Raw genomic sequence first — 17,648 nt, 5'->3', positions numbered from 1 at the left:
ATCTCTGCGATCAGTCAATGACCCAAGGAGATTTCTTAGCATCCATCGACATCAGAGATGTCTCTCTGCATGTGCCATTCGCAGTTTCACACCAGCGTTGGCTACGTTTTGTAATCGGAGAGGAACATTTCCAATTCGTGGCTCTCCCCTTTGGGTTAGCCACGGCCCCTCGTGTATTCACCAGTTGCGGTTCTGCTCCTCCAGGGGTTGGTAGTGATTCCTTACCTAGACGCCCTTCTAGTCAGGGCTTCATCCAGTGCAGACTGTCAGCGGAGTGTCTCGCTCACTCTCGCCACGCTTGCAAGTCCACTCTGACCCCGACCCAGGAACTTACGTACCTAGGGATGCAATGCGAGACTCTGCTGGCACTTGTGAAGCTGCCCTTAGTCAAACAGCAGTCTCTTCATCTGGCGGTTCGCTCTCTGCTGAGGCTCCGCCGTCATTCCATCAGGCACCTCATGCAGGTGCTGGGTCAGATGGTGGCGTCAATAGAAGCGGTTCCCCTTGCCAGTTCCATCTGCGTCCCCTGCAGCTGGACATTTTCCGCTGTTGGGACAAGGGACTTCTTCCTTGCACAGGCTGGTGGCTCTGTCGCCACAGACCAGGAGCTCTCTTTAAGTGGTGGCTTCGGCCCCTCTCTCTGTACCAGGGACGCTCCTTTCTGGCCCCGTCATGGGTGATTCTCACCACGGATGCCAGTCTATCCGGCTGGGGAGCAGTGTTTCTCCACCACCGAGCACAGGGCACTTGGACTCCGTCCGAATCAGCCCTCTCGATCAATGTGCTGGAAATCAGGGCTGTAGTCCTAGGACTCGCAGCCGCCTAGCAATGTTGGAAGTTCAACATATCCTTCAGTGGACGGAGGACTCCAAGTCCACCATATCCGCAGTCCACATCCCAGGCGCAGAGAACTGGGAGGCAGATTATCTCAGCCGTCAAACCGTGGACAGCGGCGAGTGAGCCCTGCATCCGGCAGTGTTCCGGTCAATTTAGCAGGCAGGGCACTCCGGGAGTGGATCTAATGGCATCCCGGCACAACAACAAGGTCCCGGTTTACGTGGCTCGCTCCCACGATCCTCAGGCCTTGGCAGCGGACGCGCTGGTTCCAGATTGGTCCCAGTTCCGTCTGGCCTACGTGTTTCCCCCTCTAGCTCTCTTGCCCAGAGTCCTGCGCAAGATCAAAATAGAGGGCCGTCGGGTCGTACTCATCGCCCCAGGCCCAGGCGAGCTTGGTTCCCAGACCTGCTCCGTCTGTTCGTAGAGGTGCTGTGGCATCTCCCGGACCGGCCAGACGTTCTCTCAGAGGGTCCGTTTTCCACAACAATTCTGCGGCTCTCAGATTGACGGCGTGGCTCTTGAGCCCTGAATCCTTACGGCTTCAGGCATTCCTTCCGAGGTCATCTTCACTATGACTCAGGCTCGGAAGTCTTCCTCGGCCAGGTTTTACCTCAGGACTTGGAGAATTTTCCTGTTCTGGTGTCGTTCTTCCGGCCATGCTCCTTGGCCGTTTTTTCCTTGCCGACCATCCTGTCCTTTCTACAGTCCGGCCTGCAGCTAGGTCTGTCCCTCATTCCCTCAAGGGACAGGTCTCGGCTCTGTCAGCGGCGTATCGCCCGACTGGCCCAGGTGCGCACCTTCATGCAGGGCGCATCTCACATCATTCCGCCTTACCGGCGGTCTCTGGATCCCTGAGACCTTTCTTTGGTCCTCATGGCCTTACAGAAACCCCCCTTTGAGCCTCTTAGGGAGGTTTCGTTGTTTAGTCTTTCACAGAAAGTGGTTTTTCTGGTGGCCATAATTTCTCTCAGGAGAGTCTCTTATTTGACTGTGCTCTCTTCGGAGTCACCCTTTTTGGTTTTTTTCACCAAGACAAGGTGGTTCTCCATCCAACTCCGGGCCTTCTCCCTAAGGTGGTGTCTCCGTTCCACCTTAACCAGGACATTTCATTGTCTTCCCTTTGTTCGGCCCCTGTGCATCGCTTTGAGAAAGCGTTGCATGCTTTAGATTTGGTGCGGACGCTCCGGATCTATGTGTCACGCACCGCTGTTTTTTTAGTCGGTGCACCTCTCTTTTTGTGCTGACCACAGGTCAGCGCAAGGGTCTCTCGGCTTCTAAACCGACCCTAGCTCATTGGATTAGGTCGGCCATATCCGATGCCTACCTATGTTCTCAGATGCCTCCCCCGCCAGGGATTAAGGCGCACTCGACCAGAGCTGTCGGTGCCTCTTGGGCTACGGCTCAGCAGATCTGTCAGGCTGCCACTTGGTCTAGTCTGCACACCCTTTCAAAGCACTACCAAGTGCATGCTCATGCTTCGGCAGATGCGAGCTTGGGCAGACGCATCCTTCGGACGGCTGTCGCCCATTTGTGAAGTTAGGTTTCGCCTACTTCTCAGTTTCTGTTTATTTCCCACCCATGGACTGCTTTGAGACGTCCCATGGTTTGGGTCTCCCATAAGGAACGATAAAGAAAAAGAGAATTTTGTTTACTTACCGTAAATTCTTTTTCTTATAGTTCCGACATGGGAGACCCAGCACCCTCCCTGTTGCCTGTTGGCAGCTTTCTTGTTCCGTGTGTTTTCACCGGCTGTTGTTGTAGACAGAAGTTCCGGTTATTCCGGGTTTTACTCTATCTCTACTTATGGGTGGATGTCCTCCTTCAGCTTTGGCACTAAACTGGTTGGATTTGTCATCCGGGGAGTGTATATGCTCGGAGGGAGGAGCTACACTTTTAGTGTAGTACTTTGTGTGTCCTCCGGAGGCAGAAGCTATACACCCATGGTTTGGGTCTCCCATGTCGGAACTATAAGAAAAAGAATTTACGGTAAGTAAACAAAATTCTCTTTTTTGCAGCATTGTTAACTCTATTCACTCAAATGGAGACCCTCCCCGTTCTTCATCATTTTTGCAGACACTCATTAATGTACCGCAAACTGCTTTCTGTCGCATTCAGATAGTTCACATTTTGACTCATCCGCACAAAGCACCTACTGCCATTTTTTTCACCCCAATCCATATGTTTTCATGCTTAGTTGAGACACTTGGTGTTGTTTCCATGTTGAAGGTATGGCTTTTTCGCCATTATTCTTCCATGAAGGCCACTTCTGGCCAGATATCTCTGAACAGTAGATGATTGCAGCTAAAGGCCGCTTTACACGCTACGACATCGCTAAAGCGATGTCGTTGGGGTCACGGAATTTGTGACGCACATCCGGCCGCGTTAGCGATGTCATTACGTGTGACACCTATGAGTGATTTTGAATCGTTGCAAAAAGGTTAAAAATCGGTGACATGCCCCCCTATTCCCAATTATCGTTGCTACTGCAGGTACGATATTGTTCGTCGTTCCTGCGGCAGCACACATCGCTACGTGTGACACCGCAGGAACGACGAACATCTCCGTACCTGCAGCCGCCGGTAATGATGAAGGAAGGAGGTGGGCGGGATGTTACATCCGGTCATCTCCGCTCCTCCGCTTCAATTGGGCGGCCACTTAGTGACGCCGCTGTGACGCCGAACGAACCGCCCCCTTAGAAAGGAGGCGGTTCGCCGGTCACAGCGACGACGCTAGGCAGGTAAGTATGTGTGACGGGTCCGCGCGATGTTGTGCGCCACGGGTAGCGATTTGCCCGTGACGCACAAACGATGGGGGCAGGTACACACGCTAGCGATCTCACTAGCGAGATCGCAGCGTGTAAAGCGGCCTTAAGTCCCGCTGGCTGTTGCCAATTCTGAGCTGATGCCACTGCTGGACATCTTCCAATTTTGAAGAGAAGTAAGCATGATGTCACTTTTTTTTGTTTGTATTTTTGACCGATGACTGTCCTAACCATTGCCCATTTTTTGTGTCTCTTCAAAAGAGCTTGAACAGCACATCTTCAAATGTTTACCTGGGAGAGACCTTGCTGATTCAGTATAACTGCCTTGTGTCTTCTTGTTGCTTTCATTATTGTCATGGTGTATGACTTGGGACAAGACAGAAGAGTAAGGAGTCCTGGAAGTGATGATACGGCCACACCGAGCCCTGATATGAACATTGAGTAAGTCTGGGATAACATGAAGAGACAGTAGGATTTACACAAGCCTCACACACAGAAGATCTGGGGTTAGTTCTCCAAGATGTTTGGAACAACCTCTCCACTGAGTTCCTTCCAAAACTGTGTACAAGATCCAGAGTAATGGATCCTGTTTTTAAAGACAAAGGGCGGTCACATCGAATATACATCTAATTTGAATTTCTCTTTTGTTCATTACATTTTATTAACTGATTAAAATAAACTAACGACACTTTGGTTTTTGAAAGGGATCTTCCTCCGCAGCAGGTTTTCTGCACCGGTCGTCTCACGTCTTTGGATCACCTCTGCATAAGTGTATGTGAGATGGGGCAGGATAAGGATGGTTGTTGTGTTCATAATCAGCTGTTTAGAATGAAAATCCATATATTTTTTTTTTCCTAGGTGTGGATTTATCGAAGCTTGAAGAGCGTCCAAACGTGGGAACGTTTCTCCTGAAGTTAGACTTTGAAAAGGATATCAGTAAAATCCTTTTTTTCCTGAAAGATGTGGGTGTAGAAGACAATCAGCTGGGAGCCTTCCTGACCAAAAATCCTTTTATCTTCAGTGAAGATCTGGACAATCTGCATAAAAGGTATTCATCTCATTTATTGCCGATTACAGACATTTATGGCAAATTCACATAACGTGCCATTGATGTCTGATGGATGCAAGAGCCAGCTCGTGCCTGGCCATTATCAGAACTCTCACAGAAGTCCAGACGGAGCACTGCACACGTTTCCACTTATTAACCCCTTCCCGATCTTTGACGTACAGGTGCGTCAAAGGTCGTGTCGCTGCCTTTGATGCGGGCTTGCGTGTCGAGCCCGGATTTTTCCTAGCATATGATGACTGATTTAATCAGCCATCATGTGCCTTCAACAGCAATGGGCACCTGCACTGTTAGATTACCAAATCCCGCTATCAGTCTCCGACAGCAGCATCTAACACGTGTCGTCGGAGTGGCGCATCATGCACACGCCCATCGGTGCTCCCGTGATGTGATTATGGGGTGCTAATTGGTTGCCATGACAACTGGCGGTCTGCTGAAGCTGGCTTCCATAGGAAATTGTGATTTTTGGCTATACATAGCAATGCTGATGCACTGCCATGTATAGCACAAGTGATTGGACGATCACAGCTTCAAATCCCCTAAGGGAAATAAGAAATACAGGGAAAAAAAATTAAATTGGAGGTGGATGTGGACCCATATCTATCAGACATTTATGACATATCGCTCTTTGTTGTTTACCAGGCACATTTCAGTCACATTCAGTTGCAATACTAGGTGCCAGTACACATTATGGCTAAACATCTCTCATTCCTATTATTCATAGCAGTTATGCATATTCCATTTTCACGTTTTCCATTTTTTTCAGATCATTCATTGTGTTTTTCAGTCTAGTATTCCCATAGCAGTTTTGCTTTTCATCATTCCCATATACATTGTGACTTGTGTGCAACTCTTTATCCTATTGTATAGTTATGTTTTTTGAGTCTTGCACCTTGTTCACACCATTGGTGTTCCAGACATACATTCTTTAATTAGTACACATTATGTGGCACTGCTGAGTACAGGACGTCAATGGGAAAAATGGGAAAAGTTACTAAAACTTTTTTAAAACACTTGGGGCCCGATTCATTAAACTGGCGTGAAACTTTGTGGCTCGTGTCCTGTTTCTCTGCCAGCTCTATTGCACAATCCGTGCCCCGCGGACCACATTGACACGCAGCGTTTCCTGCGCACAGGTGAGCGGAGCCCTCCTCATACACATTAGACTAAAGGCCACGTCTCACTAAGCGACATCGCTAGCGACATCGCTGCTGAGTCACGGGTTTTGTGACACAACAGCGGTCTCGTTATGTGTGACATCCAGCAACAAGCTGGCCCCTGCTGTGAGGTCGCCGGTCGTTGCTGAATGTCCTGGACCATTTTCTTCAAAGGCGATGTCCTGCTGGGCAGGACGCATCGCTATGTTTGACACTGTGTGACAGGGTCCCAATTACAGCAGATATCGTTATACAGGTCGCTACTGAGACCTGTATCATTACTGAGTCGTTGGTGAGGTCTGACTGTGACATCTCAACATCGACCTCCCAGTGTCTTACCAGCGATCCTTATCAGGAAGTATCGTTGTCGGGATCGCTGGTAAGTCGTTGTGTGTGACTGGGCCTTAAGGCTGAATGAACCCACCGATGTCGACAGGTTCTGCCGACAGCCTAATGTGTATTGGGGCCCCTACATTTTTCCCAACAGATGCTGTTTGGGGTGATTAAAGGGAACCTGTCACCACTTTTTTGGCCTATAAGCTGCTACCATCACCACCGGGGTCTTATATACAGCATTCTAACATGTCTAACATGCTGTATATAAGAGCCCAGGCCGCTGTGAGAACATAAACACTTTATAATACTTGCCTAACGGACGCTCGGTGGGCCATATGGGCGTCTCAGTTGTTCGGTGCCGGCGCTGCCTCTTTTAGCCATCTTAGTCCTCCTTCTTCTCTAGCCGCGGTGCATGACTGGTCCGACGTCATCCACTCTCACCGGCATTCAGGTGCTGCGCAGGCGCACTTTGATCTGCCCTGAGCAGGACAGATCAAAGTATTGTAGTGCACCTGCGCAGGACCAGCGAGTGTGCATGACGTACCGCATCATGCACACAGGCTTCAGAAGGAGGACGAAGATGTACGAAAGAGGAGGCACCGGAGAACGGAGACGCCCATATGGCCCATTGCGCGACCGTTAGGTAAGTATTATAAAATGTTTTCTATGTTCTCACAGTGGCCTGGACTCAGAGATATATATATATATATATAATATGTATGTATGTATGTATGTATGTATGTATGTGTATATATATATATATATATACATACTAGAAGGTGGCCCGATTCTACACATCGGGTATTCTAGAATTTACGTATTGTGTAGTTCATGTATGAATTTTGTTATATATATATATATATAGAGAGATGTTGTTGTGTGTAGTTACCAAGTGTTTGTGTAGGGCGCTGTACATGTTCTGGGTGTTGTCTGGGTGTGGCGGGGGGTGAGAGCGGTGTTGTATGTGTGTTGCGTGTGTTGCGTAGTTTGTGTAGCGCTGTGTGTCTGTAGCGTTGTGTGTGTGTGTGTTGCGCGGTTTGTGTGTGTGTGGTGTGTTTTGGGGGGAGGTATGTTTTGTGCAATGTGTGTGTTGTGCGGTATGTGCGTATATTTGTGTGTGCCGCGGTGTTTGTGTGTTGGGTGTTGTGTGTGTGCAGCATTGTCTGTGTGTGTGGGTGTCTGTGTAGGGCAGTTGTTTGTGGTTTCCAGTGTGTGTGTGTGTGTGTGGTGTGTTGTGCAGTGCGCGCTTGTGTGTGTGTGTGTGTGTGTTGGGGGGAGGTGTGCACTTCCCATCGTGCTCCATCCCCCATGCAGCGCACTCCCCATCGTGCTCCATCCCCCATGCAGCGCACTCCCCATCGTGCTCCATCCCCCATGCTGCGCACCCCCCATCGTGCTCCATCTTCCATGCTGCGCACTCCCAAACGTGCTCCATCCGCCATGCTGCGCACTCCCAAACGTGCTCCATCCGCCATGCTGCGCACTCCCAAACGTGCTCCATCCGCCATGCTGCGCACTCCCAAACGTGCTCCATCCGCCATGCTGCGCACTCCCAAACGTGCTCCATCCGCCATACTCCGCACTCCCCATCGTGCTGCATCCCCCATACTGCGCACTCCCAAACGTGCTCCATCCGCCATGCTGCGCACTCCCAAACGTGCTCCATCCGCCATGCTGCGCACTCCCAAACGTGCTCCATCCGCCATGCTGCGCACTCCCAAACGTGCTCCATCCGCCATGCTGCGCACTCCCAAACGTGGTCCATCCGCCATGCTGCGCACTCCCAAACGTGCTCCATCCGCCATGCTGCGCACTCCCAAACGTGCTCCATCCGCCATGCTGCGCACTCCCAAACGTGGTCCATCCGCCATGCTGCGCACTCCCAAACGTGGTCCATCCGCCATGCTGCGCACTCCCAAACGTGCTCCATCCGCCATGCTGCGCACTCCCAAACGTGCTCCATCCGCCATGCTGCGCACTCCCAAATGTGGTCCATCCGCCATGCTGCGCACTCCCAAACGTGCTCCATCCGGCATGCTGCGTACTCCCAAACGTGCTCCATCCGCCATGCTGCGCACTCCCAAACGTGCTCCATCCCCCATGCTGCGCACTCCCAAACGTGCTCCATCCCCCATGCTGCGCACCCCCCATCGTGCTCCATCCCCCATGCTGCACCAGCATCAGCCTCTCTACCCGCAGCATCAGCCTCTCTACCCGCAGCATCAGCCTCTCTACCCGCAGCATCAGCCTCTCTACCCGCAGCATCAGCCTCTCTCCTCCCAGCATCAGCCTCTCTCCTCCCAGCATCAGCCTCTCTGTCCCTAGCATCAGCCTCTCTGTCCCTAGCATCAGCCTCTCTCATCCCAGCATCAGCCTCTCTCCTCCCAGCATCAGCCTTTTCTGTCCCCAGCATCAGCCTCTCTCCTCCCAGCATCAGCCTTTTCTGTCCCCAGCATCAGCCTCTCTCCTCCCAGCATCAGCCTTTTCTGTCCCTAGCATCAGCCTCTCTCCTCCCAGCATCAGCCTCTCTCCTCCCAGCCTACCCCAGCCTCAGCCTCCCCCAGCATCAGCCTCTCTCCTCCCAGCATCAGCCTCTCTCCTCCCAGCATCAGCCTTTTCTGTCCCCAGCATCAGCCTTTTCTGTCCCCAGCATCAGCCTCTCTCCTCCCAGGCTACCCCAGCCTCAGCCTCCCCCAGCCTCAGCCTCCCCCAGCATCAGCCTCCCCCAGCATCAGCCTCTCTCCTCCCAGCATCAGCCTCTCTACCCGCAGCATCAGCCTCTCTCCTCCCAGCATCAGCCTCTCTGTCCCTAGCATCAGCCTCTCTGTCCCTAGCATCAGCCTCTCTGTCCCTAGCATCAGCCTCTCTGTCCCCAGCATCAGCCTCTCTCATCCCAGCATCAGCCTCTCTCCTCCCAGCATCAGCCTTTTCTGTCCCCAGCATCAGCCTCTCTCCTCCCAGCATCAGCCTTTTCTGTCCCTAGCATCAGCCTCTCTCCTCCCAGCATCAGCCTCTCTCCTCCCAGCCTACCCCAGCCTCAGCCTTCCCCAGCATCAGCCTGTCTCCTCCCAGCATCAGCCTCTCTCCTCCCAGCATCAGCCTTTTCTGTCCCCAGCATCAGCCTCTCTCCTCCCAGGCTACCCCAGCCTCAGCCTCCCCCAGCATCAGCCTCCCCCAGCATCAGCCTCTCTCCTCCCAGCATCAGCCTTTTCGGTCCCCAGCATCAGCCTCTCTCCTCCCAGCCTACCCCAGCCTCAGCCTTCCCCAGCATCAGCCTCTCTTCTCTCAGCCTCCCCATCCCAGCCTTCCCCAGGATCAGCCTTTCTCCTCCCAGCCTCCTCCAGCACGCCGTGCTCCTCTGCCGACACTCACAGATCCGATCGCATCCACTCACACACACACACACACCCGATCGCATACACTCACACACACCCGATCGCATACACTCACGCACACACACATTGACGATATTGCACATACGCGCTCACACTCACAACATCCGGAGATACCATATGCTTCTGGCCATGTGATCCTCCGGCAGGTCCTGGAAGCTCACAGCACAGTATCGCCGCCGAGAAGCAAGCGATATCCCAGGATGTTGTGAGTGTGTGGATGCGATGTGATGTGTGTGTGAGGTGTGTGTGAGAGTGAGTGTGATCTGATGTGTGTGTGTGTATGTGTGTGTGTGTGTGTGTGTGTGCTGTTATGTGCGTGCGTGTGTGTATGTTCCGCCGCTGCAGGACCTTGATGCGCTGGTAACTATGCTAGCATGGTTACCAGCGTATCTCGTCCCCCGCTCGCACGGGAGCCCACACCAGCATACGCCGGCCAGCCCCAGCAATGCGAGGGTATGTGTCGGCTGGTTTGGCGGCGTACGCTGATGTGGGCTCCCGGGGGTACAGTACTCACCTGGGAGTCGTGGCGCCGTGACCGTATCCGTTCGGGGAATGCGTGGGGGGGCGGGGCCAGAGCTAGCGTGCATTGCGTGAGGGGGGCAGGGCGTGGCCGAGTTGCCAATGCCTGCAGGGTGCCGGGGCGAGAGGCCAATCTGTGGGGGGGGGCGGAGCCTGGGCGAGCGGCCGGCCAATCCGTGTGGGGGCGCAGCCTGGGCGAGAGGCCAATCCGTGCAGGGGGGCGGGGCCATGGCGAGCCCAGCGGCCAATCAGCTTTGTGTCACCGTAAGGACACAATTTTGGAGCAAGACAGACAGACAGAATAAGGCAATTATATATATAGATATGACAGAGATATATATATATACACCGTATTTTTCGCTTTATAAGACGCACCCCCAAATTTGGTGAAGGAATAGAGAATTTTTTAATAAATGGGCCACCTTATATTGAACACGTCCCCCAGTGATACCACATTTCCCCTATGGCTGGCACACATCCTCTATGGCTGGCACATGGCCCCTGTGGCTGGCACACAGGCCCACTCTGGCTGGCACACAGGCCCCCTATTGCTGCACATGGCCCCCTGTGGCTGGCACACGGCCCACTGTGGCTGGCAAACAGGCCCCCTATTGCTGCACACGGCCCCTTGTGGCTGGCACACGGCCCCTTGTGGCTGGCACACGGCCCCTTGTGGCTGGCACACGGCCAATTGTGGCTGGCACACAGGCCCACTGTGGCTGGCACACAGGCCCACTGTGGCTGGCACACAGGCCCATTGTGCCTGGCACACATCACCCTCTGTTGCTGCTTTTAGTAAAATAAACTCTTTCCTTACCTTCTGCAGCACTGTCCTGTCTCGTGTCTCCCTCCTCGGGGTTGAGCTCCTCCTCTCTCCTGCACTTCCCACTTCCTGGTTCTAGTGCCGGTCATGTGATCGGGACACCAGAGAGATATCTCTGCGTGCATGATCACAGCGGCAGGAGGGAGACCGGGCAGACATGCTGGAGGAGGTGAGTAAAGAGTTTATTATTTTACTATGGGCAGCAGCATGGGGGCCATATCTAACATAGGGGTGCATGTGCGATCAAAGGTATGCACTGGCAGATATAATATGCCCCGCTGCCCCAGCCCCTCAGCGCGATGCAGTTTCAGCACCACGCTGATGGACAGCGGCTGTGCATATTATATGAGCGGGAGCAGGAGATCTAACGCTGCCGCCCGCAGCTTCACCAGCCCCCAGCACCGCTCCAGAGCGGCCCGCACCTCCACTGGACTCTGTATGTATGTATGTATGTATATGTATGTGTGTATATATATATATATATATAGATAGATAGATAGATAGATAGATAGATAGATAGATATAGAGGTGTGTGTGTGTGTGTGTGTATATATATATATATATATATATATATATATATATACATACATGCACCCCCTACTTTCCCCCAAAATTTGGGGGAACAAAAGTGCGTCTTATAAAGCGAAAAATACGGTATATATATGATATATAATCATGTTAGAGTGGTGGTGGCTGCAGCTTATACGCCAAAAAAAGTGGTGACCGGTTCCCTTTAAGGATTCATCATGTCTGTTTTCGGACTGACGGCCTTTTTGTTCCTAAGAGATGAGCACTGCCAAAATATGTCTGTCAGCAGCAACACAAGAGCCATCAGCAGAGCGGGAGGTCCGGTGTACAGGAGATAGTTCATGGCTGGATAATCGCCAAACCATTGTATGGGGGCATTACAGATGCCCCTTTTTGTTATTTTTTTATTGGAACCCTTAAAGGGGTATTTCCATCTTCAAATCCTATTCCAATATGTAGTAGGTATAATAATAATATTAGCAAATACCTACATTTAGAAATGTAGTATAGTTCTTCTGATTTAGCCAAGTCTCTTACCTCATGTGCAGGGCATTGCAGTACTTTAGGTATCTATGGTTATAATCTGGAGCCATCAACTGACTATATGAGTGGACATAACCATGGAAACCTAAGCTGCAATACCCTGCACATGAGGTAAGTGACATAGATAATCAGGAGAACTATACTACATTTCTAATTGGAGGGATTTGCTAATATTATTATTATTACACCTACTACATATTGGGATAGGACCTTGGAGATGGGAATAATCCTTTAACAAGGTAAACTCCAGTAACGTGTGCACCATGTTGGGATGAGTGACGTGCTCTTTTATGAGACGCTCATGGCAGTTCTCTTCACAGCGTCGCCTGTAACGGCTAATTAGTGAGGGAAAAACTTGGTGAGCGAGAACCTTCAAAGGGTTTCTAGTGACAGCGCAGAGCGCAGCAGCCACGTTACAAGGCAGATAGCAGGCGTTCTGTGCTGTGTTGGGGCAGAAGGAGGGGGGAGGGTTTCACAGCTGCTGCTGGGGTCTCAAACATCGCCCTGAATATAGAATATGATAAAATCTCCCCAAAGGAAAGCGATTCCAGAGGACGTTTATCATTTTATCTTTCGCTGCAGTCACTTTTCTTTGGGGACTATTTTTTTTTTTTTTTTATTTTTGTCTATAGTGGAGTTCAGCAGCGGCTGATCTGCAAATAGTCATCTATTATCTCCGGGCCTTAATATCTCTTTGCAAGTGCTGTACTTAAAATCTGTGTTTAAAGGGATGCACACCATATTGTTAGCTATAAGATATTATTACGTATTTACAAGACTCATTACAAAATACATTCACACTGATTTTACTATAAAAAAACAAACAGTTTTTTGTGCCAGCGGAGCCTCATTTTGTTAATTCTTTGGCGCTCCATTGGGAGACCCAGCCAATTGGGTGTATAGCTATGCCTCCGGAGGCCACACAAAGTATTACACTAAAAGTGTAAAGCCCCTCCCCTTCAGCCTATACACCCCCCGTGCTGCCACGGGCTCCTCAGTTTTTATGCTTTGTGCGAAGGAGGCAGACATCCACGCATAGCTCCACAGCTTAGTCAGCAGCAGCTGCTGACTATGTCGGATGGAAGAAAAGAGGGCCATAACAGGGCCCCCAGCATGCTCCCTTCTCACCCCACTCTTGTCGGCGGTGTTGTTAAGGTTGAGGTATCCATTGCGGGTACGGAGGCTGGAGCCCACATGCTGTTTTCCTTCCCCATCCCCCTTAGGGCTCTGGGTGAAGTGGGATCCTATCGGTCTCCAGGCACATGAGACCGTGCTCCATCCACAGCTCCTGAGGACTCTGCTGGATAGGAGCCGAGTATCGTTCAGGGACATGGCCCTGCTACTTTGAGGTACTCTGTGTCCCCGTGGGGACCGCGCACAGCAACACTCCAGCATTGCTGGGTGTGCTAGTGCACCGGGGACCGCGGCGCTGACTGCGTTTGTGCCTTTACACACTGCAGCGTCGCTGAGTGTGTTAGTGTATGGGGACTGCCGCTCTGACCGCCGCTGCCATTGTTATCACTGTGGCGCGGCTGGGACTGTTAGTGCGCCGGGGACTTCCGCGCCGACCGCGCTTATACGGCGGCCGCGCTTATAACTTTAGTCCCCGGCTTTTGCGGCCTAGTCTCATTCTTTTCCCGCCCCCAGGCCTGCCAGTCAGGGGAAGGGCGGGACGCTGTAAAGGACGTCAGCAACTGAGGCTGGAGCATGCTTTGCATACTCCACCCCCCTCACTGTGCACAGTGGGGCACCAGATTCCCGCACTTTCTAGGGCACGCCCACGGCCCCCTCCTCTCCTCAGGACGCCGGCAGCCATTCCTGTCAGCTCTGCTAACGCTGGAGAAGGGAGACAAGCTCAGGGAGACCCAGGCAGGAATTCTGGTGACCACACAACCGCATTGCGCGGGCGGTAAGCAGCACCTAGGTGCTGGCCCCACTGGTGCAGAAGTGTACTTATAGATTATATGATTATAGGCTATACTTTACACTGTATGGTGCACGGTTGTTTTTGGCTATATACCCTCCTGTATTGCTCAGAGGAGACAACAGCATGTCGTCCACAAATAGCAAGGGTGCCAAAGCACAGACTTACTATGCTGCCTGTGCAGCATGTACGGCTATACTGCCGGCAGGTTCCACTGACCCTCATTGTGTGCAATGCTCGGCCCCTGTGGCACTTACTCAGCCGGAGCCTCTGCTAAGGGTGGCCCAGGGAGAACCACCTGTTAACACTGTCCAGGTGACAGGGACGGAGTTTGCAGTTTTTACTGAAAGACTTTCTGAGACTATGGCTAAGATATTAGAAGCCTTGCAGTCCAGGCCGGCATCTCAAGCCATGGGCACTGTGGAATCATTGCCCCCTGGTTCCCCTCAGTTGGAACAACAATGTTCTCCCGGGGTGTCTCATAGATCCCAGGGTGAGGTCTCTGACATGGAACGCAGTCCCAGACCGACTAAGCAAGCTCGCTATGAAATCCCCTCGACATCATCACATTGTTCAGGGTCTCAGCGAGAGGACTCTCTGTATGATGAAGCGGAGCTAGCTGATCAGGATTCTGATCCTGAAGCCGCTCTCAACCTTGATACTCCTGATGGGGACGCCATAGTGAATGATCTTATTGCGTCCATCAATCAAATGTTGGATATTTCTCCCTCAGCTCCTCCAGTGGAGGAGTCAGCTTCTCAGCAGGAGAAATTCCGTTTCAGGTTTCCTAAGCGTACAATGAGTATGTTTCTGGACCACTCTGACTTCAGAGAGGCAGTCCAGAAACACCGAGCTTGTCCAGATAAGCGTTTTTCCAAGCGCCTTAAGGATACACGTTACCCCTTCCCCCCTGACGTGGTCAAGGGCTGGACTCAGTGTCCCAAGGTGGATCCTCCAATCTCCAGACTGGCGGCTAGATCCATAGTTGCAGTGGAAGATGGAGCTTCACTCAAGGATGCCACTGACAGACAGATGGAGCTCTGGTTGAAATCCATCTATGAAGCTATCGGGGCGTCTTTTGCTCCAGCATTCGCAGCCGTATGGGCACGCCAAGCTATCTCAGCTGGTCAGGCGCAAATTGACGCACTCACACGTACGTCTGCGCCGCAGGTGGCGTCCATAACCTCTCAAACGTCGGCATTTGCGTCCTACGCTATTAATGCTGTCCTGGACTCTGCGAGCCGTACGGCGGTTGCAGCCGACAATTCGGTGGCAATACGCAGGGCCTTGTGGCTACGGGAATGGAAGGCAGATTCGGCTTCCAAAAAGTGCTTAACTGGTTTGCCATTTTCTGGCGACCGCTTGTTTGGTGAGAGATTGGATGAAATCATCAAACAATCCAAGGGAAAGGAAACATCCTTGCCCCAGGCCAAACCAAAAACACCCCAATAGAGGAGGGGACAGTCGAGGTTTCGGTCCTTTCGGGGGGCGGGCAGGTCCCAATTCTCCTCGTCCAAAAGGCCTCAGAAGGATCAGAGGAACTCCGACGCATGGCGGTCCAAATCACGCCCTAAAAAGACCGCCGGAGGTGCCGCTACCAAGGCGGCTTCCTCATGACTTACGGCCTCCTCACACCGCATCCTCGGTCGGTGGCAGGCTCTCCCGCTTTTGCGACACCTGGCTGCCACAAGTAAAAGACCGTTGGGTGAGAGACATTTTGTCTCACGGTTACAGGATAGAGTTCAGCTCTCGTCCTCCGACTCGATTCTTCAGAACATCTCCGCCTCCCGAGCGAGCCAAGGCTCTTCTGCAGGCGGTGGGCATTCTGAAGGCAGAAGAAGTGGTGGTCCCGGTTCCTCTTCAGCAACAGGGTCACGGTTTCTACTCCAACCTGTTTGTGGTTCCAAAGAAGGATGGGTCTTTCCGTCCTGTTTTGGATCTAAAACTGCTCAACAAAAACGTAATGACCAGGCGGTTCCGGATGGAATCCCTCCGCTCCGTCATCGCCTCAATGTCCCAAGGAGATTTCCTAGCATCGATCGATATCAAAGATGCTTATCTCCACGTACCGATTGCTCCAGAGCATCAGCGCTTCCTGCGCTTCGCCATAGGAGACGAACACCTTCAGTTCGCGGCACTGCCGTTCGGCCTGGCGACAGCCCCAAGGGTTTTCACCAAGGTCATGGCTACAGTAGTTGCGGTCCTCCACTCTCAGGGTCACTCGGTGATACCTTACTTAGACGATCTGCTGGTCAAGGCACCCTCTCAAGAGGCATGCCAACACAGCCTCAACGTTACTCTGGAGACTCTCCAGAGTTTCGGGTGGATCATCAATTTTCCAAAGTCAAATCTGACACCGGTCCAATCGCTGACATATCTTGGCATGGAGTTTCATACTCTTCCAGCGATAGTGAAGCTTCCGCTGGACAAACAGCGTTCACTACAGACAGGGGTGCAATCTCTCCTTCAAGGTCGGTCACACCCCTTGAGGCGCCTCATGCACTTCCTGGGGAAGATGGTGGCAGCAATGGAGGCAGTTCCTTTCGCGCAGTTTCACCTGCGTCCTCTTCAATGGGACATCCTACGCAAATGGGACAGGATGCCGACGTCCCTAGACAGGAACGTCTCCCTCTCTCAGGCAACCAAAGCTTCCCTTCGGTGGTGGCTTCTTCCCACCTCATTATCGAAGGGGAAATCCTTCCTACCCCCATCCTGGGCGGTGGTCACGACGGACGCGAGTCTGTCAGGGTGGGGAGCAGTTTTTCTCCACCACAGGGCTCAGGGTACGTGGACTCAGCAAGAGTCCTCACTTCAGATCAATGTTCTGGAGATCAGGGCAGTGTATCTTGCCCTAAAAGCGTTCCAGCAGTGGCTGGAAGGCAAGCAGATCCGAATTCAGTCGGACAACTCCACAGCGGTGGCTTACATCAACCACCAAGGTGGAACACGCAGTCGGCAAGCCTTCCAAGAAGTCCGGCGGATTTTGATGTGGGTGGAAGCCACGGCCTCCACCATCTCCGCAGTTCACATCCCGGGCGTAGAAAACTGGGAAGCAGACTTTCTCAGTCGCCAGGGCATGGACGCAGGGGAATGGTCCCTTCACCCGGACGTGTTTCAGGAGATCTGTTGCCGCTGGGGGATGCCGGACGTCGACCTAATGGCGTCACGGCACAACAACAAGGTCCCAACATTCATGGCTCGATCTCAAGATCCCAGAGCTCTGGCGGCAGACGCCTTAGTTCAGGATTGGTCGCAGTTTCAGCTTCCTTATGTGTTTCCCCCTCTGGCACTGTTGCCCAGAGTGTTACGCAAGATCAGGGCCGACTGCCGCCGCGCCATCCTCGTCGCTCCAGACTGGCCGAAGAGGTCGTGGTACCCGGATCTGTGGCATCTCACGGTCGGCCAACCGTGGGCACTGCCAGACCGACCAGACTTGCTGTCTCAAGGGCCGTTTTTCCATCTGAATTCTGCGGCCCTCAACCTGACTGTGTGGCCATTGAGTCCTGGATCTTAGCGTCTTCAGGATTATCTCAAGAGGTCATTGCCACCATGAGACAGGCTAGGAAACCAACGTCCGCCAAGATCTACCACAGGACGTGGAAAATATTCCTGTCGTGGTGCTCTGCTCAGGGTTTCTCTCCCTGGCCATTTGCCTTGCCCACTTTTCTGTCCTTTCTTCAATCCGGATTGGAAAAGGGTTTGTCGCTAGGCTCCCTTAAGGGACAAGTCTCTGCGCTCTCTGTGTTTTTTCAGAAGCGC

At 52.4% G+C, this 17,648-nt stretch overlaps 1 protein-coding gene across 3 annotated transcripts in view; it reads left to right on the top strand.

The window, feature by feature from the left end:
* Positions 1-17,648, top strand: part of MTERF3 (mitochondrial transcription termination factor 3) — a 135,818-nt gene that overhangs the window by 51,478 nt on the left and 66,692 nt on the right. For all 3 annotated transcript variants that reach the window (XM_075353063.1, XM_075353061.1, XM_075353064.1), the window contains exon 4: positions 4,457-4,646. In XM_075353063.1, coding sequence (XP_075209178.1) covers positions 4,457-4,646 — 190 coding nt within the window. The remainder of the gene's footprint in view (positions 1-4,456; positions 4,647-17,648) is intronic.

The sequence above is a fragment of the Anomaloglossus baeobatrachus genome, chromosome 6 (assembly GCF_048569485.1).
Source record: "Anomaloglossus baeobatrachus isolate aAnoBae1 chromosome 6, aAnoBae1.hap1, whole genome shotgun sequence".
Taxonomy (NCBI): Eukaryota; Metazoa; Chordata; class Amphibia; order Anura; family Aromobatidae; genus Anomaloglossus; species Anomaloglossus baeobatrachus.
The sequence above is the reverse complement of the archived record's forward strand: the minus strand, read 5'-3'. Positions and strand labels throughout refer to the sequence as shown.